General features: G+C 40.9%; 1 protein-coding gene and 1 long non-coding RNA gene across 5 annotated transcripts in view; one reads left to right on the top strand and one right to left on the bottom strand.

Moving 5' to 3' along the window:
* Nucleotides 1–27,952, bottom strand: part of adcyap1r1a (adenylate cyclase activating polypeptide 1a (pituitary) receptor type I) — a 46,335-nt gene that overhangs the window by 14,435 nt on the left and 3,948 nt on the right. For all 4 annotated transcript variants that reach the window (XM_056742878.1, XM_056742879.1, XM_056742880.1 and 1 more), the window contains exons 3-10: nucleotides 27,497–27,602; nucleotides 18,757–18,864; nucleotides 17,769–17,869; nucleotides 17,485–17,582; nucleotides 13,954–14,086; nucleotides 12,361–12,514; nucleotides 12,131–12,191; nucleotides 11,626–11,695 (exon numbers count right to left, since the gene is read on the bottom strand). In XM_056742878.1, coding sequence (XP_056598856.1) covers nucleotides 11,626–11,695; nucleotides 12,131–12,191; nucleotides 12,361–12,514; nucleotides 13,954–14,086; nucleotides 17,485–17,582; nucleotides 17,769–17,869; nucleotides 18,757–18,864; nucleotides 27,497–27,602 — 831 coding nt within the window. The remainder of the gene's footprint in view (nucleotides 1–11,625; nucleotides 11,696–12,130; nucleotides 12,192–12,360; nucleotides 12,515–13,953; nucleotides 14,087–17,484; nucleotides 17,583–17,768; nucleotides 17,870–18,756; nucleotides 18,865–27,496; nucleotides 27,603–27,952) is intronic.
* LOC130417355 (uncharacterized) lies at nucleotides 23,669–25,152 on the top strand. The gene is made up of 3 exons (XR_008906169.1): nucleotides 23,669–23,727; nucleotides 24,625–24,788; nucleotides 25,019–25,152. It is a non-coding gene; the product is annotated as an uncharacterized LOC130417355 (long non-coding RNA).

Here is a 27,952-nt window from a genome sequence, read left to right as displayed (position 1 = left end):
AACGAATTTAGAGGTATTTCGTATAGCATGGAAGGATAGTACTCGAAATTACAGGAATGCAATAAAAACGTCTAGATCCGCCTACTTTTCAACACTAATAGAGGAAAACCATCACAACCCTAGGTTCTTATTTAACACCGTGGCTAAATTAACAAAAAATAAGTCGTCATCGACGTCAGATTCTGATTATCAGCATAACAGTGATGAATTTATGAACTACTTCACAAGTAAAATCCAAGATATAAGAGAAAAAATTATAACAATGCAACCTGTAGTGAAATCCGCTGAACAAACTAACTACAGCAACCCTAAGGAGAAATTGCAATTATTTTCTACAGTAGATCACGATGAACTGTCTAAAATCATTAAATCATCTAAATCATCAACATGCATGCTAGACCCTATACCTACAAAACTACTGAAAGAAATGCTCCCCGAAATTATAGATCCTCTTCTTAGTATTATTAACTCATCTCTGACATTAGGACATGTGCCTAAACCATTTAAGGTGGCTGTTATAAGGCCTCTTTTAAAAAAAACCAAACTCGACCCTAAAGAACTAGGGAATTACAGGCCTATATCGAATTTACCTTTTATATCTAAAGTTCTGGAAAAAGTAGTTTCAACTCAATTATGCTCCTTCCTCCAAAGGAATGACATTAATGATGAATTCCAGTCTGGATTTCGAGCATGTCACAGTACAGAGACTGCTTTGATCAGAGTTACAAATGATCTGCTTTTAGCGTCTGACCGTGGCTGTATTTCGTTATTGGTGCTGCTAGACCTCAGTGCTGCATTTGACACCATTGACCACAGCATACTTCTACATAGACTCGAAAATTACGTCGGCATTAACGGAATAGCATTGAAATGGTTTAAGTCTTATTTATCCGACCGTTTTCAATTTGTAGCAATAAACAATGAGGTGTCCCGCAAATCACAAGTCCAGTACGGTGTACCACAGGGCTCAGTCTTGGGACCCCTGCTCTTCGCATTATACATGCTACCTCTAGGAGATATAATAAAGCGACACGGAATTAGCTTTCACTGTTATGCTGATGATACTCAACTTTATATTTCCTCGATGCCTCATGAAACCCAGCAGTTTCATCGAATAAAGGATTGCATAGTTGACTTAAAAATGTGGATGAGTAACAATTTTTTACTACTAAACTCGGACAAAACAGAAGTGTTACTTACTGGACCGAAAACTGCTATGCGTAACAACCAAGAATATTGCTTAGCGATTGACGGATGCTCCATAAAATCCTCGTCATCAGCTAAGAATCTTGGCGTTGTATTTGACAGTACTCTCTCATTTGAAAGCCATGTCGCAAACACCTGTAAAATTGCATTTTTCCATCTTAAGAATATATCTAAATTACGTCATATGCTGTCACTGTCAGATGCAGAGAAATTAATTCATGCATTCATGACATCAAGACTAGATTACTGTAATGCACTTCTAGGTGGTTGCCCTGCGGGCCTATTACAAAAACTGCAACTGGTTCAAAACGCGGCAGCTCGAGTTCTTACACGTACAAAAAAGTATGAGCATATAACCCCGGTTCTGTCAACCTTGCACTGGTTACCTATAAAGCATCGCATTAACTTTAAGATCTTGCTTATTACCTATAAAGCCCTACATGGTCTAGCGCCGCAGTATTTGAATGAACTTCTATTGTATTACAGACCACCACGTACATTACGCTCTAAGGGGTCCTGTCAGTTGGTAATACCTAGAATTTCAAAATCAAGTGCAGGTGGTAGATCCTTTTCTTATCTAGCGCCTAAACTTTGGAATATTCTTCCCTGCACGGTCCGGGAGGCAGACACACTCTGTCAGTTTAAATCTAGACTAAAGACTCATCTTTTTAATCTTGCATACACTACACCTCCATAATATTAATCCTCAGAGGATTTAGGCTGCATTATTTAGATCAACCGGAACCAGGAACACATCCAACAACAAATGATGTACTTGTTGCATCAAAGAGTGCAGAACAGTACTCTACTCTCAGCCAGTCTTGTCTCTTTGTTCCAAGGTTACCGCAGGATGCAGTTCATGCCCAGACCTGATGGCAGAGCTGAGAATGGGAAGCGGTGACCTGACAAGTGCTAAGAGGATAGAGCTGGATAAAGGACGCGACAACTTTGTTTTTTTCTACAACATTTCAAATGCTATTAGATTGTTAATGATAATCTTTAATTTTTATATTTTTATTAAGCCTTGTTGTGCAAGCACTGATGAGCTTGTGCAGAGGCAGCAGCTTTTGCCAGAGGGGAACTGGAATCCCCTGGTTGGGCCTGGGTTCCCCTGAGGTTTTTTTTCTCGATGGGAGTTTTGGGTTCCTCACCACCGTTTGCATATTGTTTTGCACTATCTGCCTGGCCGGGGGGGCTGCTTTAGAATTCATACTTGTATTAAATGTGTCTCATGTACAGCTGCTTTGTAACAATGAAAATTGTAAAAAGCGCTATATAAATAAAGTTGAGTTGAGTTGAGTTGAATATAACAGCCGGCGGCCCCTCACGGACGACCGCCGGCGAACAAAACATAAACATAAATATAAATACAAATACAAACGTAACACAAGTTCGGGTCCGGTCCTCTCTCTTTGACGGTCCGGTTGCGCGTTCCTTTTATATGCTCCCAATCTTCTACGTGATTCAAGCCCGGTGGTCAGCACTTCCGCCCCCTGCTCCTCCCCCTCGGGGGACAGATGCAGGCTCCGGCCTCTGGCGGACGGCGGCAACTCCCCCGCTCCCGCTTGGACGAAAGCCACCCCACCTCGACCCAGGGGCACGGCAGCAAAGGTCGCCGTTCCACCAAAGCTTTGACGGTGGCCGCACTGTGCACTTCCGTTTCCCCAGAGCCACCGCTTCGGGCAGCCACTGGCGGACGCCCTTCGTCCGCGCTGCCCGAACTCTCCGGCACCGCGAGGCCACTCGGCGGCGAGGACTCTCCGACAGCATGTCTCTCCTTCCTCCCGAGTTTCGGCAACAATGTAACAAATCTCCATAAAATGGAAGGAAGGAGTCGGGAACCGGCAGACATTAAACACAAAGTTTTAATATAAATAATAACAGCCGGCGGCCCCTCACGGACGACCGCCGGCGAAATAACTTAAACAACAAATATAAATACAAACGTAAAACAAGTTCGGGCCCGGGCCTCTCTCTTCGACGGTCCGGTTGCTCGTTCGTTTTAAATGCTCCCATCTCCTACGTGATTCAAGGCCGGTGTGCGCACAGCTGGCGCTAATTCACAATTACTCACCGGACTCGAACCACGGTCTCGCCCCGCCTACTCTACTACACCGGTTCCCTGACATGCCGCCGCTCGTTCCTCAACCAGCCGGAGTACTCTCTTTCCCGGTGCCTTGCGGTGGCCCTGGGAGTTCGGTGGATGGCTCGACCATCTGCCCCCTGGCGGCCGGCGGTGGCTCCTCCTTTATCTGGGAGTCAGGGCGGGTTCCCCGTCCCCTGCTCCTCCCCCTCGGGGGACAGATGCAGGCTCCGGCCTCTGGCGGACGGCGGCAACTCCCCCGCTCCCGCTTGGACGAAAGCCACCCCACCTCGACCCAGGGGCACGGCAGCAAAGGTCGCCGTTCCACCAAAGCTTTGACGGTGGCCACACTGTGCACTTCCGTTTCCCCAGAGCCACCGCTTCGGGCAGCCACTGGCGGACGCCCTTCGTCCGCGCTGCCCGAACTCTCCGGCACCGCAAGGCCACTCGGCGGCGAGGACTCTCCGACAGCATGTCTCTCCTTCCTCCCAGGTTTCGGCACCAATGTAATAAGATTCATTAAAAGGAAGGAAGGAGTCGGGAACCGGAAGACATTTCAGACATTTTATAAAGTAATATAACAGCCGGCGGCCCCTCACGGACAACCGCCGGAGAACTAAACATAAATACAAATACAAACGTAACACAAGTTCGGGCCCGGTCCTCTCTCTTCGACGGTCCGGTCGCTCGTTCCTTTTATATGCTCCCAATCTCCTACGTGATTCGAGCCCAGTGTGCGCACAGCTGGCGCTCATTCACAATTACTCACCGGACTCGAACCACGGTCTCGCCCCACCTACTCTACTACACTTTCGGAAAGGGAAAACCATTTTTGTATGTAGTATGGTATATATTATACATTGATAGGTTGTACCAAATATTACAACACATTACATTATCCTAACACATATGAAGGTATTTTTTATGCGCGAATACAGGACCTTGCTCAGTAAATTCAGCATTCACTGTAAAAAATACAACTTAAAATTGTTCTCCCAACAAAGGTAATAAAGTACCTTGAACAAAGTGTTTTTGTAGAAGAAGTAGAATGTATTAATTTGAGTATGCTGAGCAAAATTAGTCTAAATGTGGCACCAACAAAGATTCTTTTGTTGACTGTACTAAGATATCCAAGTGATTGTCTAAAGCGCGTCAAGAAGTGTGACCAATTTGCCAAACTGCGTTAACTTCATAAAACAATTCTAGTGTTTATAAGTTCCCAGCATGTATTGCAGAATTTTCACAGTGAGGCCAGTTCTAAAACGTTTAAAACACAAACAGCTTGAGCAGATACTTACGTAGAGTGTGTATATAATAATAGAACAATTATATTTTAACATTATATATAACACATTCTTTTGGGTTGGGTCAACTAAATCCATAGTTGAGTGAACTCAGATATTTGATTTATTTTAAGATTGTTCAACATTTTGTTTTCAATGGGGAGTCATGTGAGATTACACAGTTAATCAAGTTAGGTGAAATACTTGGCCAAAAGTTGAGTAAACTCAAAAAAGCTTTTAATTTTTTACAGTCTTGCATAAGCAATTGTAGATTTACATGCATATACAGTTGAAAGAAAAAGTATGTGAACCCTTTGGGCTTACTTGGATTTTTTCATAAATTGGTCATAAAATGTGTTCTGATCTTCATCTAATTCACAACAATTCAACACAACATGTAAACATTCATAGTGCAGGGTGGAAAAAGTATGTGAAACCCTAGGCCAGGGCTCCTCAAATCTTACCCTGGAGGGCCGGAGCACTGCAGAGTTTTGCTCCAGCCCTGATCAAACACACCTGAGCTGTTCAGCTGTTCAGTATCGCTAGAAAATCACAGGTGTGCAAGTTTGATCAGGGTTGGATCTAAACTCTGCAGTGCTCCGGCCCTCCAGGGTAAGATTTGAATAGCCCTGCCCTAGGCTAATGACTTCTCCAAGAGCTAATTGGAGCCAGGAGTCAGCCAACCTGGGGTCCAATCAATGTGATGAGATTGGATGTGTTGATTAAAGCTGGCCTGTCCAATAAAAAGCACACACCAGTTTTGAGTTTGCTGTTCTGAAGAAGCGTTGTCTGATGTGAACCATGCCTCGCACAAAAGAGCTCTCAGAAGACCTACGATCAAGAATTGGTGACTTACATAAAGCTGGAAAGGGCTACAAAAGTATATCTAAAAGCTTTGATGTCCATGTGTCCACGGTAAGACAGATTGTCTACAAATGGAGAAAGTTCAGCACTGTTGCTACACTCCATAGGCGTGGTCGTCCTGTAAAGATGACTGCAAGAGCACAGCGCAGAATGCTCAATGAGGTGAAGAAGAATCCTAGAGTGTCAGCTAAACACTTACAGAAATCTTTGGCACATGCTAACATTTTTGTTGACGAATCTACAATAAGGAAAACATTAAACAAGAATGGACTTCATGGGAGGACACCACGGAGGAAGCCACTGCTGTCCAAAAAAAACATTGCGGCACGTTTGAAGTTTGCAAAAGAGCACCTGGATGTTCCACAGCACTACTGGCAAAACATTCTGTGGACAGATGAAACCAAAATTGAGTTGTTTGGAAAGAACACACAACGCAATGAGTGCAGAACAAAAGGCACAGCACACCAACATCAAAACCTCATCCCAACTGTGAAATATGGTGGAGGGGGCATCATGGTTTGGGGCTGCTTTGCTGCCTCAGGCCCTGGACGGATTACTGTCATCGATGGGAAAAATGAATTCCAAAGTTTATCAAGACATTTTGCAGGAAAACTTAAGACCATCTGTCCGCCAACTGAAGCTTAACAGAGGATGGACGATGCAACAGGACAACGACCCAGTAAATCAACAACAGAATGGCTTCAACAGAAGAAAATACGCCTTCTGGAGTGGCCCAGTCAGAGTCCTGATCTCAACCCGATTGAGATGCTGTGGTATGACCTCAAGAGAGCGATTCACACCAGACATCCCAAGAATATTGCTGAACTGAAACACTTTTGAAAAGAGGAATGGTCCAAAATTTCTCCTGACCGTTGTGCAGGACTGATCTGCAACTATAGGAAACGTTTGGTTGAGGTTATTGCTGCCAAAGGAGGGTCAACCAGTTATTAAACCCAAAGGTTCACATACTTTTTCCACAATGCACTATGAATGTTTACATGTTGTGTTAAATAAAAACATGAAAACGTATAATGTTTGTGTGGTATTAGTTTAAGCAGTCTGTGTTTCTCTATTGTTGTGACTTAGATGAAGATCAGAACACATTTTATGACCAATTGGACACACCTGGACCTCATCACTTCCTGTTTGCTGAGAGAGCGTGGTTTGAGACAGAGCTCCGTCAAACTTTTTCTAAATATATCGTTTATTCCTGTTATTTCTTAATATTTATATTGTAAATTGATAACTCACAGAGGGTTAAACCTATCCTTAAGTGTATCCCATACCAAATATCGTCATATAACGCACAGATAGATTTGTTTTATACGATCATTCGCTATTAGCACTCAGGCTGTTAGCATTCCCAGCCTTTAGTTTCTGAAAATTGCCTTTACTGCTTAACTCACTGTTCTCATTATGACACCACTAATGGCTAATGATTCAGATATGTGTTTAACGTTACCTTTGAGTGCAGATGATGAATCTTTCTTCGCACTGCAGTCAGAACTGGAAGTATTGGAGAAGCAGATCCACGATCTACTCGAGAGGCAAACACGTCTGCGAGAACGTAAAACGGCGATGGAAACATCCCGGGCTGACGCTCGCAAAGCTGCGGTAAGTGTTCGACGTGATTGTAATACTCCTATCACTTCTACTCCGTGTGTTTCTATGCACAAAGCCCAGGCTTCAAGAACACGACGAGCCGAAATGAACTTCACTCCTGCACCTGCACACACACGGCGGAAGGCGAAATCCAGGACCGGAGCGATGACCTCTCCCCCACCGCCGCGACCGGTCTTCGAGATTTCTAAGAGAAATCGCATTGCCGCCCTCTGCGAGACGAAATCCAACGCTGTGGTCATCGGAGACTCAATCGTCCGGAACGTACGCGCCTCCTTCAATGAAGGTAAGGTGCGCACTCACTGTTTTCCTGGCGCCCGTGTTCTCGATGTGTCTGCGCAGGTAACTGCGATTCTGAAGGAGGATGCAAGAGTGGGAGCCGTAGTTCTGCACGCGGGGGTGAATGATGCGAGAATGCGGCAGTCGGAGATCCTGAAGAGGGATTTCAGGAGTCTGGTCGATACTGTTCGCAACGCATCGCCCACGGCGAGGATCATCGTATCAGGGCCGCTTCCTACTTACCGACGAGGGAACGAAAAGTTCAGTAGACTATTTACGCTTAATAATTGGTTAATGTCATGGTGTATTGAACAGAAGCTGCTCTTTGTAAATAATTTTGATCTGTTCTGGGAGCGACCTATGCTTTTCCGCCCCGACGGGCTGCACCCCAGCAGCATTGGAGCGGAAATTCTGTCTGACAACATCTCAAAGACGCTACGCACCATTTGACTAGTAAGTACAAATTTTAACTACAGTCTGTGTTCTTCTCACCCAACTGTTAAGAATGTAACTGCTTTCAAATGCATAGAGACTGTGTCTGTCCCCCGAATAATACAACCAAATAATAATTTATTTAAAAGTCAGAGAAAAAATCTTATAATGATTAAACCAAAAGACAATATATTTAATGAGCAAAACCAACGCCTAAAGTTTGGGCTACTTAATATTAGATCACTAAATCCAAAAGCAGTTATTGTAAATGAAATGATCACAGACAACAGTTTTGATATACTTTGCCTCACTGAAACCTTGCTTAAGCCAAATGATTATTTTGGTCTAAATGAGTCTACTCCTCCAAGCTACGGTTATATTCATGAGCCACGTCCGGTCGGTCAGGGTGGTGTTGTCGCAACAATCTTTAGAGACTTTCTTACCGTTTTCTCGGAGAACAATGCATACATTTAAATCATTTGAAATGCTTGCGTTGAACATAACAGTTCCAAACAAAAGTAAAAAATCATTGGTCTCTCTTACATTGGTTACTGTGTATAGACCCCCTGGGCCTTACACTAATTTTCTGATAGAGTTTGCAGACTTCTTATCGGATCTATTGGTTAACATCAATAAAGTACTGATTGTTGGAGATTTTAATATCCACGTAGACAGTGCTAACGATCCATTAGCTGTGGCGTTTAAAGAACTACTAGACTCTTGTGGTGTAACACAATACATCAATAGACCTACTCATCGCCTTAGTCATACCCTAGACTTGATTATATCTCACGGAGCCGATCTAACCAATATCGATAATATACCTCAAAGCGACGATGTTTCCGATCACCATCTTATAACATGTACACTGCGCACTGCAGAAATCAGTTGTATATCTCGTTATCGACAGGGTAGAACAATCACCTCAACTACTAAAGATAGTTTCGTAAAGAACTTGCCAGATCTGACTTCTCTAATAACCTTTCCAACGAATATAAAATTGCTCGATGACATGACCAGCAACATGGGCACTATTTTCTCTAATACATTAGAAGCGGTCGCACCTATGAAGTCAAAAAGGATAAATGAAAAGAACATAGCACCATGGTATAATAACACCACTCGCGCCCTAAAAAGAGAAACACGTAAACTGGAGCGAAAATGGAAACAAACCCAATTAGAGGTCTTTAGATTGCATGGAAAGAGAGTGCAAGCTGTTACAAAAAGGCACTATAAGCAGCAAAAGCCGAGCACTTCCGTAACCTCATAGAAAATAACAAAAACAATCCAAGGTTTTTATTTAGTACAATTGCTAAATTAACAAACAAACAGACTCCACCTGACCTGGGTATTCCGCCGCACCTTGGTAGCAATGAATTCATGAATTTTTTTACCGAGAAAATCGAAATAATACGAGACAACATAGCTAAAACCAAACCTCCAAGTTTGTCGGAAGAATTAGTTTTAACCGTCACCCAAAAAGAAAAGCTAGAGTGTTTTTCTCCTATAAATCAGGAAGATTTAATTAAAATTATTGCAACATCCAAACCGACGACATGCTTATTAGACCCCATTCCGACTACTTTATTAAAAGAGTTACTACCTGCTGTAATTGAGCCCATTTGTAACATAATCAACTCGTCTATTATGTCCCAGGACCCTTTAAGCTGGCTGTAATTAAGCCTCTTATCAAAAAAACAAATTTAGACCCAAATGAACTTGGAAGCTATAGACCGATTTCAAATCTCCCGTACTTGTCTAAAATACTAGAAAAAGTAGTGTCAACTCAACTGTGTACCTTCCTACAAAATAATGACATGCACGAAAAGTTTCAGTCTGGCTTTAGACCGCATCACAGCACTGAAACTGCGCTCGTTAGAATTACAAATGACCTTCTTATTGCTTCAGATAAAGGTAACATCTCACTATTAGTCCTGCTTGACCTTAGTGCTGCTTTCGATACTGTAGACCATAAAATACTACTAGATCGTTTACACCATTATATCGGTATTCAGGGACAGGCACTGCAATGGTTCAGATCCTACTTAACAGACCGATATCAATACGTCCATTTAAATGGGAAATCGTCAAATCTTACGCAAGTCAATTATGGATTACCTCAGGGATCGGTTTTAGGACCCTTGCTTTTCTCCATATACATGCTGCCCCTCGGCAACATTATTAGAAAACATGGAATTAGCTTCCACTGTTATGCAGATGATACTCAGCTATATATCTCATCAAGACCAGATGATTCCTTTAAGCTATCCGAACTGGCAGAGTGCATCGAGGACATAAAACATTGGATGACTAGTAATTTCCTCCTTTTAAACTCTAGCAAAACAGAAATATTACTTATAGCACCAAAATTAAGTAAACAGAATATCTCCGATTACAGCCTGCAAATTGAAAGCTGCACTGTTACTCCAACAAATACAGTTAAAGACCTAGGCGTTATATTAGACGGCAACCTGCCATTTAAAAATCACATCTCAAATATCACAAAAACAGCCTTCTTCCACCTTAGAAATGTTGCCAAATTACGAAATAGTTTATGTGTTGCAGACGCAGAAAAGCTTATTCATGCATTTGTGACCTCACGGCTTGACTATTGTAATGCTCTACTTAGTGGTTGTCCTGTATCATCGATAAACAAACTACAGTTAGTTCAGAATGCAGCTGCCAGAGTTCTTACTAGGTCAAGAAAATTCGATCACATAACCCCAGTTTTATCATCGCTTCACTGGCTACCCATTAAGTATCGCATTGATTTTAAAATTATTTTAATTACTTACAAAGCCCTGAACGGTTTAGCACCTACTTACTTAACCGAGCTTTTATCAGGTTACAACCCATCACGCTCGCTGAGATCTCAAAACTTAGGACTTTTGACAACACCTAGAATAACAAAATCCACCAAAGGTGGACGAGCTTTCTCATACGTAGCACCTAAACTCTGGAATAGCCTTTCTGATACTATTCGAGGGTCAGACACACTCTCCCAATTTAAATCTAGATTAAAGACACATCTTTTCAGCCAAGCTTTCACTTAATGCATAGTTAATGAACAGCAGCTACGCTAATTATTCTCTTTATTCTCTTTCCGCCTCTGCCTCGGGATGCCCATCCCGAGGTAGGAAGAAGTTCCACCATGTCCAGGCGACCGACAGATGCCCATCCCCAATTTGAGATTACACCAGATACAGCTGCAGACTGACTGACCATCCCAGCTCCATCTAAGGCAATTCCACCAGCTGCCAAGAGAAATATGACCATCGGACCATCCCAGCTCAGACCACTACATCCCCAACCAAGAGCAAAGACGGACTATTTGTCTTATTAATGCTGAAGTTACAATATTTGGTATTAAATGCTAAACCTAAACCACACGTCAGCAGTCTGAGTCCAGCTATGACACGTCAGAGGGGATCTGGCCCTCCCGGTTGAGCCTGGTTTCTCCCAAGGTTTTTTTCTGCATTAATCAATCATTGGAGTTTGGGTTCCTCGCCACAGCAGGGCAGTGTTGGCCTGCTCACCGGGAGACTGCATTCATTCATTTATTTATTTAGAAATTAGATGTTATTTATTAGAATGAACTTACTCGTTGTATAAATACCATGCACTGTGCTGTGTTTTAACTTTTCTGTTTTTCCTGTTTGCCCCTGTAAAGCTGCTTTGAAACAATACACATTGTGAAAAGCGCTATATAAATAAACTTGAATTGAATTGAATCAATTTATGAAGAAATCCAAGTAAGCCCAAAGGGTTCACATAGTTTTTCTTTCAACTGTATATATATGTATATGTTTCATTTATCTATCTTTCCAAAATACAAACAAAGCATGTGTTCGGATTTACCATGATAGATGCCACTACTGGTCCCTTGATCACCCACCATAGAGCAGTGTTATCATTCATGTCCCAGCAGCTACAAAAACACAGGAGTTCAGTGGTGAATGATGCTTGATCAAATGCACTTTTACATTATGTGTATTTTTAGAGAGGGATGATACCACGTAGAAAAGCTTTACACTGTATACACTGGGTACAGCATGCACATTCTCAGTATGAGTGGAATACTGTCTCCCAAAATCGCAACTTTAACTGAAATGTTTTATCAAAATGTTATTTCTGCAGCTTTCCTATTCAAGTGACATCAACAAGGCCTCTTTTTAACCCATCCCACCGTCAGTCATTTTAAGAGGCAGGACAGAAGGGAGTTTACTACAATAACCTGTTCGCTAGGAACCCGTTCCACATACTGTATAACCTCACTCTATAGTGATAGTGAAAGTTAAGAATTTATTTCATGGCATATGTGTAGTCATCTGCATCTTTCATTTTTTGTAAAGCATCAACGTACCCGGAGTCGTCAAAATGTAGTCGCAAAACTGCCCATATGGTCACACAAATAGTGGGTGTTCCTGAATGGGGCACAAAGATGAAATTTGTCAGATATCAAAGCTGTTCTGTTTCAAACATTCATAGCGTGTCTTAAAATGACAGAATGACAAATCACATCATAAACAATCCAGCACAGACACTCTAATCATCTTTGCATTCGCGTCTATGTAAGAAAGCACTGTGACGTACCCCAGCCGATGATTGTGTACCAGTAGAAGTAACGTCTCTCGGGAAAGAAGGTTTCCACCAACAGTGTGAAGAGGTACAGACCCTCGATGAACAGCCAGAAGTAGTTTGACATGACACAGTAATGAAAGAAGACCATCACTGCCTTACAGCCCACCTACAAATAACACACGTTCAAATTCTACACATGACAACGTGCTGCAAAATTATTTCAAGCTCTAAAACTGATAGACTTTTAGTTATTATCATTGTTAATGAAAGTTTACTCGCAAAAACAAATAACTTTGTTTTTAAAACGAACACCCAAAAAAAAATTATAAAAAAATTATGTAATATATGTACTATGTACTAGTACTATTTTATCTGTTGTTAAGAAAAACAACAAAGATACCTTCATGGTTGCTGAATAAAATGCTACTGTTTTACCATTTTTGTGGCATTGTTTATAGCCTTTCAAATGGATAATAACTGTTTTACAGTAATAATGCACATTTTCTATTTTAATTATAGTTAAGAAGATATTGAGTAAATATTGTGTGAAGTAAGTGTTTAATTTCAGAAATGTCCTATATTTAAAGAAAAAAATGTAATATACAATCTGGCTTTCAGAAAGATAGTTCATCCGAAAATAAAATTCTTTCATCTCGTGTCATGTATGATTTTCTTTCATAACAGAATACAAAATAATATATTTTTGAGAACATTGGTAACCTAAAAACACAGCACCCCATTGACTTCCATTGTATGGACAACACAAAACCACCTTCAAAGCATCTTCTTTTGTGCTGGTCAGGTATCTTATCATAAAAATCTCATGAAATGTGTCATAACTGTTCTTTGTCTTCCAATTCAACAATCATTAGGATTTTTTTCATTATTTACAGTATACACACTTATTTTCAGCAACAAACAGTGACGCAAATCTTTCTGCTGTTCATCCGACTGAATATAAATGTCCACCCATTTCCATTCTCAATTTTGAGTCCCTGTGTGTCAGAATACCCTGAAGTCTTTATCCATGTTTATCAATTACCCTCCTGATCAAATTAAAATCCCAATGATATCATTACTGTGGCCTGTGATTGGCTGGGGAAAGAGTTCAGGGCCTCATTCAGGTGCAGGGTTTCTAAGCTATTCATATGCTGATACAGAAGTAATGGAATATTTCAAGAGCGTGCTGAACTGGGCTTCATAGTAATTACGGCTGTTTGTCAGACAGGCAGGTGGAAACAGAATGTGTTGTTACTGAATGAGAGGTAAACGGCTGGACGTAAACAAATTGACTTATTATTAGCTGCTTTCTGATGCAAATGGACCTGAAATTCTGGACCTGCACATGGTTCTGATTCACTTCCATATGCCGTGGTTTGCGATTTGGGGAAAAAAACAAGACACAAACGATAGACTTTCAGACTGTAAAAGAAGAGTAAAAAAGAAAAAGAAAATACATCTGCTCTCTATTTAACCAAAAGTCTCCATTGCGCTCTATTTGTTCTGTCTAGGAAAAGCAATCGCGATATTTAAAGGCCTCATTTGTCATGTTTATAGGTCTCATCGGGGGCTTTGTTGGGTCCTGAAGATGAATGCATTACTCACAGTATGGACAAAGCAGTGGTCACTGTCCTCTTCTGCATACAGAACTCCGTCTTTAATGAACACAGAGATCGCTCTCAGAATGAAGGACACAAACAAGTTCATGTGGATGAAGTTTCTGGTGCAGTGCAGCTTCCTGTTAGACAGATGATCGAAGAAGGGAATAAACTGTAATGAGAACATTGGTAGATGGCTGATAATCACTTTTGTAATGTAACAAAGAAAAATACTTAAGTACAGTTCTTAAGTATTTTTTGGGAGTATTTGTAATTTACTTGAGTCTTTATATTTCTGCAGACTTTTACTTTTAAGCCACACATTTCCTAAACAAAATGTATACTTTTACTCTGATACATTTCCCCTAGGCATGTTCGTTACTACAAAATAAAAGCATAGACATAGAACTAAAAAACTGGGCGATGCTGAACCAATCATTGGTTAAAGCTCAATGTGCAAGTGCAAAAAGGTGCACTCGGCGATTCATTTCAAAGGTTTTAATGTGCTGCTTCTTTTAAAGATAAAAGCACATTTTTCTGTTTCAATGAATTATCAAATGACAGGGTTGTTAAAGGAAATGCAAGGAAAGAAAGAAGTAAGGGCCAGACAGATTTGTTCTGATTTTGTTCCAAGTTGTTCTCTTAGAGGGATAATATTGGGGGGGAGGAACGTCTCGGTTACATCTGTAACCTTCGTTCCCTGATGGAGGGAACGAGACGTTTTGTTGAGAGACAGACTGGGGTTTGAATTTGAGAACCTATCATCTCCGGCTATGATCTATGTTACAACCTCAAGCTGAGCGACACTGACTAGCCTAGCGAGTCACGAGTGAGCGTTGCAGCGAGACATAACCTTCCAGTGGAATAGTAGTGGACATACTGAGAAGCCTGTACTGACAGTCATAACGGACAGGGCATTCCCCTTGTAAGTGAGGCACCGTCCGGAGCCGTCGCACTGGGAAAAAACACAGCTCTCCTCTTGGAGAGTGTGTTACAGAGACCACATCCTGCCGTACGGGAGGTAACATGTGGAAATATTGACATGGTCCCCCGAAGGAGATCACATAGGAAAAATTCCCGGCCGTTGGGGGCCAGCCCAGGTGGGTGTCACCGGAGGGGAGGTCACAGATTCGCAGACAGGGGAATCAGGAGCGAGGAAATCATCATACAGGACTACCCAACAGGGAGTCACTACGTATGGGGCAATAGTCCTAGTATAGGGGACCTGAGTAGGGGCGACTCTACCAGTACTGGACATGGTTCCAACAGACGGGTCCGTTACCAATTGCTTACTGATGGATGGAATGCCTATACTTCACCCAAGTGGGGGCGAACTAGGGAGGCTAGGAATAGCTCACTGTACTTACCTGGGGAGGTAAGATGGCGCTTTTGCAGGCGTACGCCCAGACCAGATGCCTGTCCCACACGGTAGGGTGTAAAACATGGGCTGATACTGGTTCCACTCGGAGGTTGTAGACCCATGCGAAGGTGCTAGGCGTAGCCCAGCCCACAGCTTTGCAAATGTCTGCCAGAGAGGCACCCTGGGCCAGTGGCAACGAGGAGGCCACACTTCGCGTGGAGTGGGCTCTCACTGCAAGCGGGCACGGGCGATCTTGGGATTGGTACGTCAAAGAAATGGCGTCCACGATCCAGTGTGTCAGTCTCTGTTGGAGACAGCCCTCCCCTGTTGCTGTCTCCCAAAACAGACAAATAGCTACTCGGACCTTCTAAGTTCCTGCGTGCGGTCCAGGTAGAGGCGCAATGCGCATACCGGACACAGCACGTCGGAGGTTGGGTCTTCCTCCCCAGAGGCGAGCGCCTGCAGGTTCACCACCTGGTCCCTGAAGGGAGTGGTGGGAACCTTGGGCACGTAGCCGGGCCTGAGTCTCAGGATCACGTGAGAGTCGCCAGGCCCAAATTCTAGGCAACCCGGGGACACGAAAAATGCCTGGAGGTCCCCCACCCTCTTGATGGAGGCGAGCGCCATCAAGAGCGCGGTCTTCATCGAAAGACGAGGAAGAGAAGCGTCTCTGAGGGGCTCGAAAGGGGCAGTACCAAGGCCCCGAAGGACCACATTGAGGTCCCAAGAGGGTTAGGAGCGCGGTCGAGGTGGATTCACCCTTCTTGCGCCCCTGAGGAACCCTAAGGAACCAGGTCATACCGACCCAAAGACTTACCCTCCACGAGGTTGTGATGTGCGGCAATAGTGGCAACATACACTTTCAACGTGGATGGGGAGAGCTTACTCTCTAGTCTCTGCTGTAAAAAGGCCAGCACGGACCCGATCGGGCAATTCCATGGGTTCTCACCGCGGGAACAACACCAGGACGAAAAGAGACGCAACTTATAGGCATACAGGCGCCTAGTGGTGGGGGCTCTAGCCTGCAGGACAGTCTCTCTGACCGCCTGGGGCAAGCCGCCAAAGGTCTCCTTGTCCCGTCCAGGGGCCAGGCATGGAGGTTCGAGAGGCCTGGCTGTGGGTGCCACACCGTGCCATTCCCCTGCGAGAGAAGGTCCTTCATCAGGGGAATTGGCCAAGGGGGGGCAGTCGTCAGAGCCATGAGGTCTGAGAGCCAGGTCCGGGTGGGCCAATAGGGCGCAACCAACAGTACCTGATGCCCCTCTTCCCTGAGGAGGCTCACTGAGGGGAAGGTGTACTTCCGGTTGTCCCGCGGCCAGCTGTATGCTAAGGCATCAAAAACCAAAGCGGGCAATGGGTGGAGTCCCAGGAGGCGAACAGGTCCACCTGTGCCTGCCCGAACCGCTCCCATAAGAGCTGGACTGCGCGGGGATGGAGTCGCCACTCTCCGCGGGGCGTCCTCTGACGAGAAAGCATGTCGGCTGTCTGGTTCAGGTCGCCTGGGATAAACGTGGCCCGCGGGAACTTGCTCACCTGCTGACTCCATAGGTGGAGGCGTCGGGTTAGTTGTGTTAATTGCCGTGAGCGTATGTCGCCCTGTCGATTGATGTAAGCCATGGCAGTCATGCTGTCCGACCGGACTAGCACGTGATGGCCCCGCACTAGAGGATGAAGCCTCTCCAGTGCCAGGTGGACCGCTAACAACTCCTGGCAGATGATGTGCCAACGCAGCTGGGAACCCGTCTAACGTCCCGCTACTGCGTACATATAGCAATATAATGTAGTATAATATTATAGCATATTACTAGAAATGAGGGTTTAACTTAAAAATAAAATCTATTTCGTGCATGTTTTTTATAATTTGTTCTGTATTTAATTTAAAAAAAATTCTACAGTATGCTGCTGTATTTTTGTACAATTTCTCTTTTGTATTTTGTGTTTTCACTCAGACATGAATGTGTTAAATTTTCCTGAATCTAAACCTTCTCAGACAGAGCCTGAGATTCCTGTTCAAGGTGATTGGATAATTTTCAATTTCACCTTCCTCAAGTGGCCATGAAAAAATACATTCATTCTGAAGAAACACAATGGAGGATAACCACCAATTATCTCAGTGTGTAATTTAATAACTGAACAACAGAAGTTGACATGAAGTCAATGTTATGAGATGAAACTAACCTGAACCTGCAGAGAATGACCATAGCTGTGGTCAGAGACACCAGAGAAGTGCTGTAGCCCACAGTATAGAGAGCCTTCACTGACGCGTAATACATATCCTTGACACGAGACATAAAAACACATACAAACACTCAATGTTCATCCATATTTGAAGAGCATATAGAAGACGTTTGAACTTTAATTTCATATTCCAGAGAATAAGATGAAACATATATATTTCAACTTAAATAATGTGATTGTGTCTTTTTTAGTTTTGTTTTTTGACAGAGTATGCACAGACTCACAGGTTTGGTTATGTTTTCCTCGATCATACAGGCATCAAAAAAGTAAGGATAAGGGTAAGACCAGCCGAACTCAGTACAATTTCTGCTGAGCTTTCCGACACCTGAAATACACCATAAGATCACAAGTATTTCTTTTATTAAAGATACTTTCTGAAACATCCTGCCATCAGCTTGTAACAGAGCTTGATCAGGTAAATTCATATTGACACTGTTTATTTTATCACATGTACACATGTTTATGGATGATTGTCTGCATGGTAGCAAAAACAAAACATTAAGAAGTTTGACTATAAATCATATCATATTTATCAAGATGTAAATGTTTTTTGTACCATGGTAAACCTTGGTTTTCTTAGAAGTACAATGAGAGTAAAAAAACATTTGCTGCCTTAAATTTTTTTACCCATTCAACTTGCCCGTTTCCGCCAGGTTTGGAATTTTTTTTATTTAAATCATTTTAAAATTATTTTCGTTGTTTCAGAATTTCCTAATTATTGATATGTGTTTAGGTATAATGATCATTTTGGTTTCGATTTTCTGTACTAGTAACACAATTTCTCACAAATTTCAAATAAAATATTGTTTCTATTTGCTTTTATTTGAATAAAATTACAGAAAACATGCTCTGTAATTTTTCAGACCTCAAATACTGCAAAAAAGCTAGTTCACATTCACTTTTAAGCAACACTAACAGTAATATTTGTACGTGGATTTAGGAAAAGTTCTACAATTATTTTTATGTGATAACCTTGATTCTTATCAGTTTTCATCTGTCTTGTCATGAAGTCATTCTTTCACATCGCTGTTGGATGACTTTATGTCACTCCTGAGGTTTGATTTTGTTGAAATTCATAGACACTGGAATGAAATGACCACAATACATCTAAAAAGTGCAGATTTGAAATGGAAATTTGGAATAGTCTCTTAAAGTTTTTATAGCATAATCAATAAAGTCTGCTCAAATCAAATGTGTTGAAATATCTCTCACCCTCGCCTGGACTCATGAAGTCAAATAGTTCGGGACAGTTGACCTCCACCACATCACCAACAGAAGCAGCCTGCCAGCAGGTCAGGTTATCCCATTCCCAAGGACAGCCTGAAACAAAAAACAAAGTTATTATGTTTGACAGGTTATGACCACTCTTACCATAGATTTTCTTTCTTTCAGACATAAATACACTAATCATTGTATTTGCATAAAAGTACCGTGGTATTTCTTATTGTTATCACCGACTGCACAACAGCACTTTTTTGCACAAAAACCAGCCCTGAACACTGCAGCTTTTACACCAAAATAAAACCTTCCCCATAAACAAAGGCAGGTACACCTGTTCTCCTGACACAGTAACGGATGTCTCTGATTAACTCTCAATTAAAGCGTAAAATTTGTGCGATTAGCCTTGAGGGAAAGCCAAAGTGAACGTGAATCACTGAAGAACATGAATCTATCCGACAGGGGCAGCGACACTCATTCCTGTGACTCATCGCCACCCAGAAAAAGATTTTTTGCACTGTCGGTCTGCACTGCAGCTCGTTACTCTTGCGATAGTGAGAGAAGTTGTGGTGTTTTGTTTGTTTGACTGCATTTCAGTAATGGATGTTATATAATCTGTGGATATAACGCTGGATTACGAGATCGTTTGAAATTGATAGAACAGTGCTTAAAGATGCCGGACTGGAACTGCATACGTGGAGTCAAACTGGGTCATATCTCTGTGTTTTGTTTGCAATCGGCGTGTACATGTGTAATGTGAACAACACGGAGGGATTAATGCGATGATGTATTGCGTACTTGTGCTGTAGGTCCCCCTGCCGGCCTCAAGCAGCTCTTGTTTTTCCGGAAATAATCGTACAGCTGTATCTCTCTTATAAATTTGATCAAACTTAATACTCTTCGATGATACGACATATGCAATACTTCGGTGTAGGTACTCAAGATGAATATGAGATTGGCAGGAACTGCCTGTTGTCCCATCTTTATTATCTCAATTATTTTTTGTCTCCTGTGTCTCAGATATTTCTCCTGAGAACAAAATCTCAAAAATATCTGCATTACAATTTCAGAATAGATCTCAAGAATGTCACATAATGGGCTCAGATTTATTGAATGTATTGAAGTAAATATGATTGAAGATCCATTTATAGACGATGTTTCATTTAATATTTCAACATTTTGTGTTTTTGTGGCTAGCATCTCTCTATCTCAATTGTTTCTTTCTCATTCTCATTCTCTTTCTCATTCTCTTTCTAAATCTCTTTCTTTCTTTCTTTCTCTCTCTCTCTCTCTCTCTCTCTCTCTCTCTCCCTCTTCACATTTTTTTATTCTGCAAGTGAATATGTGACAGTAGCGAGCACTAGATTGGTTTTGTCTTTCTGGTGGCACATATTCACTCTCAATGATCTCAGATCAGTCTGGACACGAAGCCAATTACTGAGAAAGCCCAACAAGAGCTTTAAAACAGCAGGACAGATATGAGGAAGAGAGATAGAGACATAAACTAACCAGACATCCACAGATAAAGGTGTTCATATCGAACAGTGACTCTCTGAATCATTTCTCCTGAAGACATCTGCATAGATGTGACTCACTGCTATCAAAGGTCAATATTAGAATGTCATCAGATTTTTCGTTCAGACTTTGGCTATTAAACTCAAAGACAATCAAACTATGAGTGAACAGGAAGTCAGTTCTTCCTGTTGTTCTTATCTTACATATCACATCTTGGCAAAACTATACATTTGTCAACTTGTTCTAGAAGTTGAAAACATTTAACATTTAAATGTTGATTTTTCTGCCATCTTCACGTACATTTGAGGTCTTGAAACCGTCACAGTAGCCTACTTCGAAAACAGCATATCATGTGTAATGGCACAAACATCCAAAGGAAAAAGCTCTTGTTATTTTAAAATAATTATTTAAGTTATTTATTTTAAAGTGCAACAAAATTGTTACAGTAAATGTCTCTTATGCAATTGTAATGCATAAATGAAGCACAAGTCTCTCTCTCTCTCTCTCTCACTCTTATTTCCCCCTCTTTTCTCTTTCTCTCTCTCTCTCTCTCTCTATCTATCTATCTGCTTCTGTCAATCTTTCTTTCTCCCCCCCTGCAGACATGGCTGCTTTATTTCCAGCTGAATGATTTTCTGTCTACGCTGAGATGAGTCTGCTGTCCTTTAAGGAACACAAAGGCACAGGGATCAATGAAGCAGATGTAAACAGGCAACAAACAGAGGTCATCGCTTCCTAAATACTCAAAACCATTTCAAATATGAAAGAAGTGACAATTTATGCCATTTTGAGATGCAATTATGCAAATCATATCAGACATTTATAACATATTTTCTAAATTCTACAATACACCACCATGTACCTGTAGCGCAAATAGAGCATGTCAATGTATAATGTCAAGATTAGAATATAAAGAGAAAACAAATGAAAAGCACACACAGCTTCACAGGGATGCCCTAGAAGAACCATTTTTTCTTCCACAAAGAACCATTCAGTCCAAGGATCTTTAAAGAGCCGTCTCTGTCTCACATTTTTAAAATCTGAAGAACCTTTTGTGAAACAGAAAGGTTTTTTGGATGTAAAAGATCTTTATGGAACCCTGTAGCCAAAATCTTCTATGGAGTCGAACATCTCACCACATGTTGCACATGGGATCTCATGGGTTTCACATGTGACATGGGAATCACACAAAAATGTTCCAAAAACTGTACGGGTAGAGAAATAATTTATACAGTTCAGCTCTGTTGATTTGGATTGATCAGTAAAACCATGTCAAATAAAAATAATTATGACTGTTGACTGTGAAATCATTTAAAACCAGTAAGAGTTTTCAATTTCATTACTGTATGAGGTCTTCAATTATTGTGGTGGTAAATGCTTTTCAGATACTCTATGTTGAAACTGATGCCTAATTCTCAGATGGTCAAACCTGCGTTGCAGACTGCAGTAAATACTATGATTTGAAACATACGCCACATAGAACTACATTGAATGGACAGGAAATCAGGTGTCTGTCATAGCCCATAATATGTTCTTTTCTGCTCCAACTATCTAAAGCATCCTTCAGGCTCCAAACATGTGAGTCACAATGCAGTTTCTCTCTCTCTCTCTCTCTCTCTCTCTCTCTCTCTCTCTCTCTCTCTCTCTCTCTCTCTGCTCATTTATCCGCATCTCGCTGTACAAGTCTTCCAGCGCTCTGAGAAATAACTGCTCTCCTCTGTAATTGCTGACAGGTGTCACATCCCCGGCTTCCTGTTTACTGCAGCACCTGAATACCTCTACAGGGGCATATTTGACACATGCATAAGGGATGAGCAAAATGAAGCTTACAAACGCATTTCAGGGTGAGATGAATAATGGTCAATGATTATTTTTGAAAACAACTTAAAAACTGAGAAATTCAAGCAAAATGCGATGCATGTGTTTAGTTCCCTGTTTTCTACACTGTTTAGTTCACACTACAGGGTTTCAAACAGCAGTGACGCTGTAAGGATGTCGCATTTATTGTTGCCGGAACTGACTTTGCCTAATGCAATTTCAGAGTACAAAAGTGTATGGAATGTATAATAAAATTAACCAAGGTCTTACAGTAAAGGTGTGGACCCATTGTAGTTTGGTTGGATTGATTATCTTTATATAACCACAGTTTTACTACAGACCGTTTCATAAGATGCAGGTGCGCCTCACCCCCAGTTAACTTCTGGTTTGTGTTTGGCTAGTGTCTAATAATATAACTATATTTAATTAATTTTATGTTAATATTAATTTCATTTATTATTTTATTATATATTAATTGTGTTAAATAAACGATTTGTTGAATTTTGTTGTATGTTCATTTTATTAAAGGTACAGTGTGTAGCATTTTGAAGGATTTATTTACCAAAATGTAATATATAATACAAAACTATGTTGTGAGTGGTGAAGAAATACCTTACAAAATGAACGAAATGTTTATATTACCTTACAATGAGCGATTTTATGTATATACTCCGCAGGCACACCCTTACATGTAATTTATCAAATTCCACAGCCATGTTTCTATAGTAGCACTACACGTACAAACTGAGCGTGTTTCGTAAAAGGAAGGATGCACGGGACTATGTTCTTCTTCTTCAGCTGTGTTTTGGAGGCAGCTTGTAAAGCCACTATATAGAAGGATTAGCAGAAGTAGAGGAAGAACAATAACAACATTTTCTTGTCGTGTTTTTTATTAGAAATAGGAAAGGTTCTTTGTTGCAGTAAGAAGTTAAATTTGCGCTAATGGCGGACCACACATGTTCTGCACACGAGCCGACAGAGCGTCAATCTGTGTGGTCAAAAAAGAGAAAAACGATGCAGCAAGGCGAAGTCGAGATAAAAAACGGCAGAAAACCTGAATAAACATCGCGTGGTTCTTTTAAAAAAGGAGGGCATGAAGCAGGAAACGGGTTTGCTAAGCGACGACGAAGTTGCCAGCTTTCTGCTGGACTGGTAAATTTGTCTAATTTCCGCAATATAAGAGAACTGTTTGTTTGATAGCTTTAGCTAAGAGATGAGAGAGAAGTAGCGTTTTTCCTTGTAAATTTTTAGCACTTTGTAATTGTATCATAAGTCCTTGTTGCATGGCCGTGTGCAAATCAAATTAGAAATCTTGTTTACAATCATAATTTGCATAATTCGGGTGTAAATTATATTATAATACTGCTTAGCTTCCACATCCTCTCTTGTGCGGTCCTCCCGGTTAACATTACACTAAGGAATTGCTGTAAAAACTACAGCGTTATTTTACAGAAGCTGACTGTTTTTTAAATAATACAGAATATTGCTGTAAAGTGCAATGCATTCTGGGGTCACGTGACGGATGAACTCAAATGTACAGAATATTGCTGTAAATTTCAAATCTACAATGGCGGGATGATCTTCAACAGTCGAGATTGGCGTAGTGCGCAAAATGAGTGATTCACACCTGTGGTAAGTGACTTATTACGTTTTTTTTCCATATTTGGTAAGTATCATAGTGGTAACGTTATATAGAGGTATCTACATTCGCGTTTCATATTGGTAACCCCGCATACAACCTCCATCCGCGGGGACCGAAGGAGTCTTGCGCGGGGTTTCAGCAGCGCCGTCGCGGTAAGATTTCAAACATTCTCCGTCGCTATAGCACCTGAGGACAGAAGTTGTATATGTTATTTAGAGTTTTTGTACACACCAGGAGCGAAGGCGGTATGTGACGAGCTACAGTTCATTGTAATAGTAAGTTAACGGCTGTTTTTTTATGTTGAACATAGCGCCCGCCGTAGACACGGTAAAAGTTACATGCTTCGACAGTTGGGATTCACGGGAACTTAGTGTTGAAAACCACACTCGTCGTGATTATTTTGTGGTGTAATTCAAATGTGCAAATGCAGTTATCCGATAAATCGAGAGCCCAAATTAAAACGAGTCACCAAAGCTTGAGGTAAGTCGATGTTTACGGAGGATAGCCCGGTAAAGTGATTCATGTACGTTACCAGATAGATATACAGTTTATGTAACGGAGGCCAGCTGAGAGCTGTAGCAAAAGACGTTACCGACACCCTCGTCGTTACAGCAGGAGTGTCCACCAAATAGGACCGTTTGAGGGTGGGAGTGAGACGGCCTGTTATAAATACCAGTCTGACAATTTCTTGACCCTGACATCCCTAATGTTAGTTAGCTTACATTTCTGTATAAGTACGGTTTTAAGTGTAAGTTACTCTGTGTAATTTGGTTAGAGTTTGTTTGTAGAGTCACTTATACTTAAATGTAGTTTAAATGTAAAAAGCTTAAAGATAAAAGTCTATAGTAACTATTAACTATTGTCACATGTGGTATTGTTTGTTTTAGGACACACTTGCAGGCCACTGGATGCTGAATACTGAAGGTTAGGTTGTGTGTGACGGTGCTCAGCACAGCTTCATGTCTGGCCTTCCCACTCTGTTCATAGCATGTTACATATTCAATCTTGAGTACCAGGATGGGGCAGCGTGTATCTTGGAGTCCACTGAAAGGTATTAGTTGAACAACTTCCTTACCTGCATTTCATAGATATGCTAATGTTATATAACTGTTAAGACCTTTAAAACAATATTTCTCAACGAGAGATGCATTTTTTAGTGCAAATTATTTAGAAGTCTCCCCTATTTAACACTAGCAAGCTGATCATTTAATTCATGTGTTTTAATATAATATATTTTGTATATTTAATATATAACATTTTGTTTTTCCTGACTCTTTGTAGATATTAATCCAGAGAGTGGAACAAGAAGAAGCGTCATCTAAAATACCAGGATCCAGAGGGAACAGGTTGCAGTGAACCCACATGTTGCCGCTCTTCTAAACACAATGATGAATTTTCAGTGAAATCGATGAAAAGTAAGAAGCACACACACAGATCTCATCATTGAATTACATTATTTTAATATTCACTGTCTCTGACTGTATATGTTGTCCTCTGTTTTTCCTCTGACTATAAATATCTAACATTATTCTCTTTTTTCTTTTCCATAGTTCTAGCTACTTGTTGTGCTCTGATGGATCAAGATGTGGACCGTTTTACAGACTCACTTGGGCTTTGTTTTGCGATGTTGTTACATGATGGTTATGTTGGTTAACGTGTTGTTTAAACATGAATGTTTAAACATTCCTTGTTTAAAGAGCCATGTTGGCTACTATGAAGTTGTAACTGAATAAAAATATTTCATGTACAACAAGGTACAAAATTTGTCTGTAATGTATTTTTGTATCAATTAGAAAATAAATAAACACTGTATATCCAGTATGCAAAACATACTGGATATACAGTGATTATGTATTTCTTCTAAATACAGTAAATTAAAATCAAGCAATTGGCTGTAAAAAATACTGCATTATACTGTTGCTATTCAAAATTACAGTTTTTTCCTGTATTATGCAATTACAGAAAATGCCTGTAAATTAAAATACAGTACTGTCTCTGTAAAATTTACAGTAACTGGCTGGCAACCCTGCTGCCAGTAATTTACTGTAAATTTTACAGGATTTTTTTTACAGTGTAGCTCTGCTGCCTCTCCTCGCCCTGCCTGCATCACCAAAACCCCTACCTCTCCGCCCTCTTCCTCTCCCTCTTACTACCTGTGTTTAGTCCTCTGATTGACTCTGTGATGATGAGAAAAATGTATGCTAAGACTTTCGCAGTTAGATTACACGGCTTTAGCATTTGCAAGCCGTTTCAATAGGCTGTAAATTACGAACCAAGGTACCGTGCCAAAAAATGCTATGCAAAATAAGCGAATAAATCACTGACACAATGTTAACAAGTAACAATAATATTCACTATAACGATCAGAGTAAATGATGAATTAAGTACATTTATTTTATTTATTTTTCTTTGTAAATAAACCTTGTCACTTGACTTGCAAAGGTTACTCTCTGCTGTCTCAATACGACGACATCTCTGTCCTGTGTACGTAACTTCAGTCTGTTGTTCGCCTGCGAGACGTAGATTGCAATTATCAACACCACCGATAATGGCCGGCCGCTATCATTTACGAAACCCTTTTGTCCTGTGACGACAGCCGTAGCTTCTCTAATGGGAGGGAGAGGGGGGTAGCGGAGCTGTAGGTTGCAATTTCCTACATCGCCAATAATGGCCTCTGAAACTTACACACAGAACCTTTAAATGGAAACTTTGGCTCCTGTAGTTCGGTCGCATTTAAACAAACCGTAAGGTACATTGACATCTAGAGGTTTAGCTTGGTATCGCAGTCTAAATTCAAAATATTGGAAAGACAAGCGTAGCCAAGTAAGTGTTCTTCTGGGTTTCTTTTGATTGTTATCAGAAATAATCTACAGGCACATTGTGAATTTGTACCGGTAGTTCAGTTGGGTTCACAAAAGTGCGCATGCGCAGTAACGTTTAAACCGTCTATACATACTATGGGTACTGTAGCAAAATCATGAATTATTTGTGGTTACCATGGTTTAACTAACCATATTATTTTTTTCATGAATAAAATATATTTTTTATAACTTTCTCAAAAATGATCATCTCAGAAATAAATTAATTTGCATTTTTATTTAATTGATAGAAGAATATCATTTAAAACCTACGTATCTGTGATAAAATTAGTGTAAATAACAACCAAAAGTTTCCCTTTTGAGGTATAATAAGCACCAACATTCAGGTATTAAGAGATTAATGACAAAAAATATGATACTACGTACAGTATATGAGATATGATAATAGAATAAACATTTTTTCCACCATGCAAGTACAGTAATCCATTTGCCCAAATGTAAGCTGCCTAGCAACCACAAAAATGTGTGAATTTATACAGAACTTAACTGATGATCACAGGTGGGCATAGAGGTGTGACGTCAGTTTTGAATTTGAATCATTCTATGTCACATTTCTGTCATACTTTACAATGTCCAATGAAAACCTGTAGCCTATATTGTCACTGTCATACATCTCGGATGTCCAAATTCAGGAAATGAAAAAAAAACTTGTAATATTTTTAAATGAATAAATACTGTGTTGTCAAAGTTAGCAAGCACTTCTTATTCTTCTTTTTTTTAAACCCACAGTGACAAACACAAAAGGTAACTTATAATAATAAATTTATAATTTATGTAGATTTCCATGGAGGTTTCAGAAGGATAGCAGCGATATGCGCAACATACTAACTACTTTGTGAGTACTTCTGAATGTTTAAATTCTTATCACTTTTACTCTTACCAAACGCGGCATCCTCTCCAGGGTCATGCAGCGCGATACGCTCCATACATCTCTCCTCCTCGTGTTTGATGACGCAGTTTGAGATCTTTGAATGTATGGGCCACATCTGGAACAACAAACACAATAATCAAAAAAAAAAACAGAACCATACAAGGGTAATAAGAGCAAACCGCACCAGTTGCACCACCGCAAACCATAAAAAAGGCCCTCTAAAAATGTGCCAGCTCAAACAAAGTCGAAAAATTGTGTGGAGTGATTTCATCTATTTACCCCTTTGGGGATAAATGAAGTTTTTTACAGATCTTCACACAGATTTAAGTTCTTTGTGCCTTTGCCATCTGAATCAGGGAGCTTTGAATTGATTGGCCCTCTCTGAACCGCCCCTGCTAGGAAATCCAGCAGAAATTGATGGAACAGTGACTGGTTTAACAAGGTTTCTAACGGGTCCAAACTGGT

The sequence above is a fragment of the Triplophysa dalaica genome, chromosome 3 (assembly GCF_015846415.1).
Source record: "Triplophysa dalaica isolate WHDGS20190420 chromosome 3, ASM1584641v1, whole genome shotgun sequence".
Classification (NCBI taxonomy): Eukaryota; Metazoa; Chordata; class Actinopteri; order Cypriniformes; family Nemacheilidae; genus Triplophysa; species Triplophysa dalaica.
This window is presented reverse-complemented; position numbering and strand designations above follow the sequence as displayed.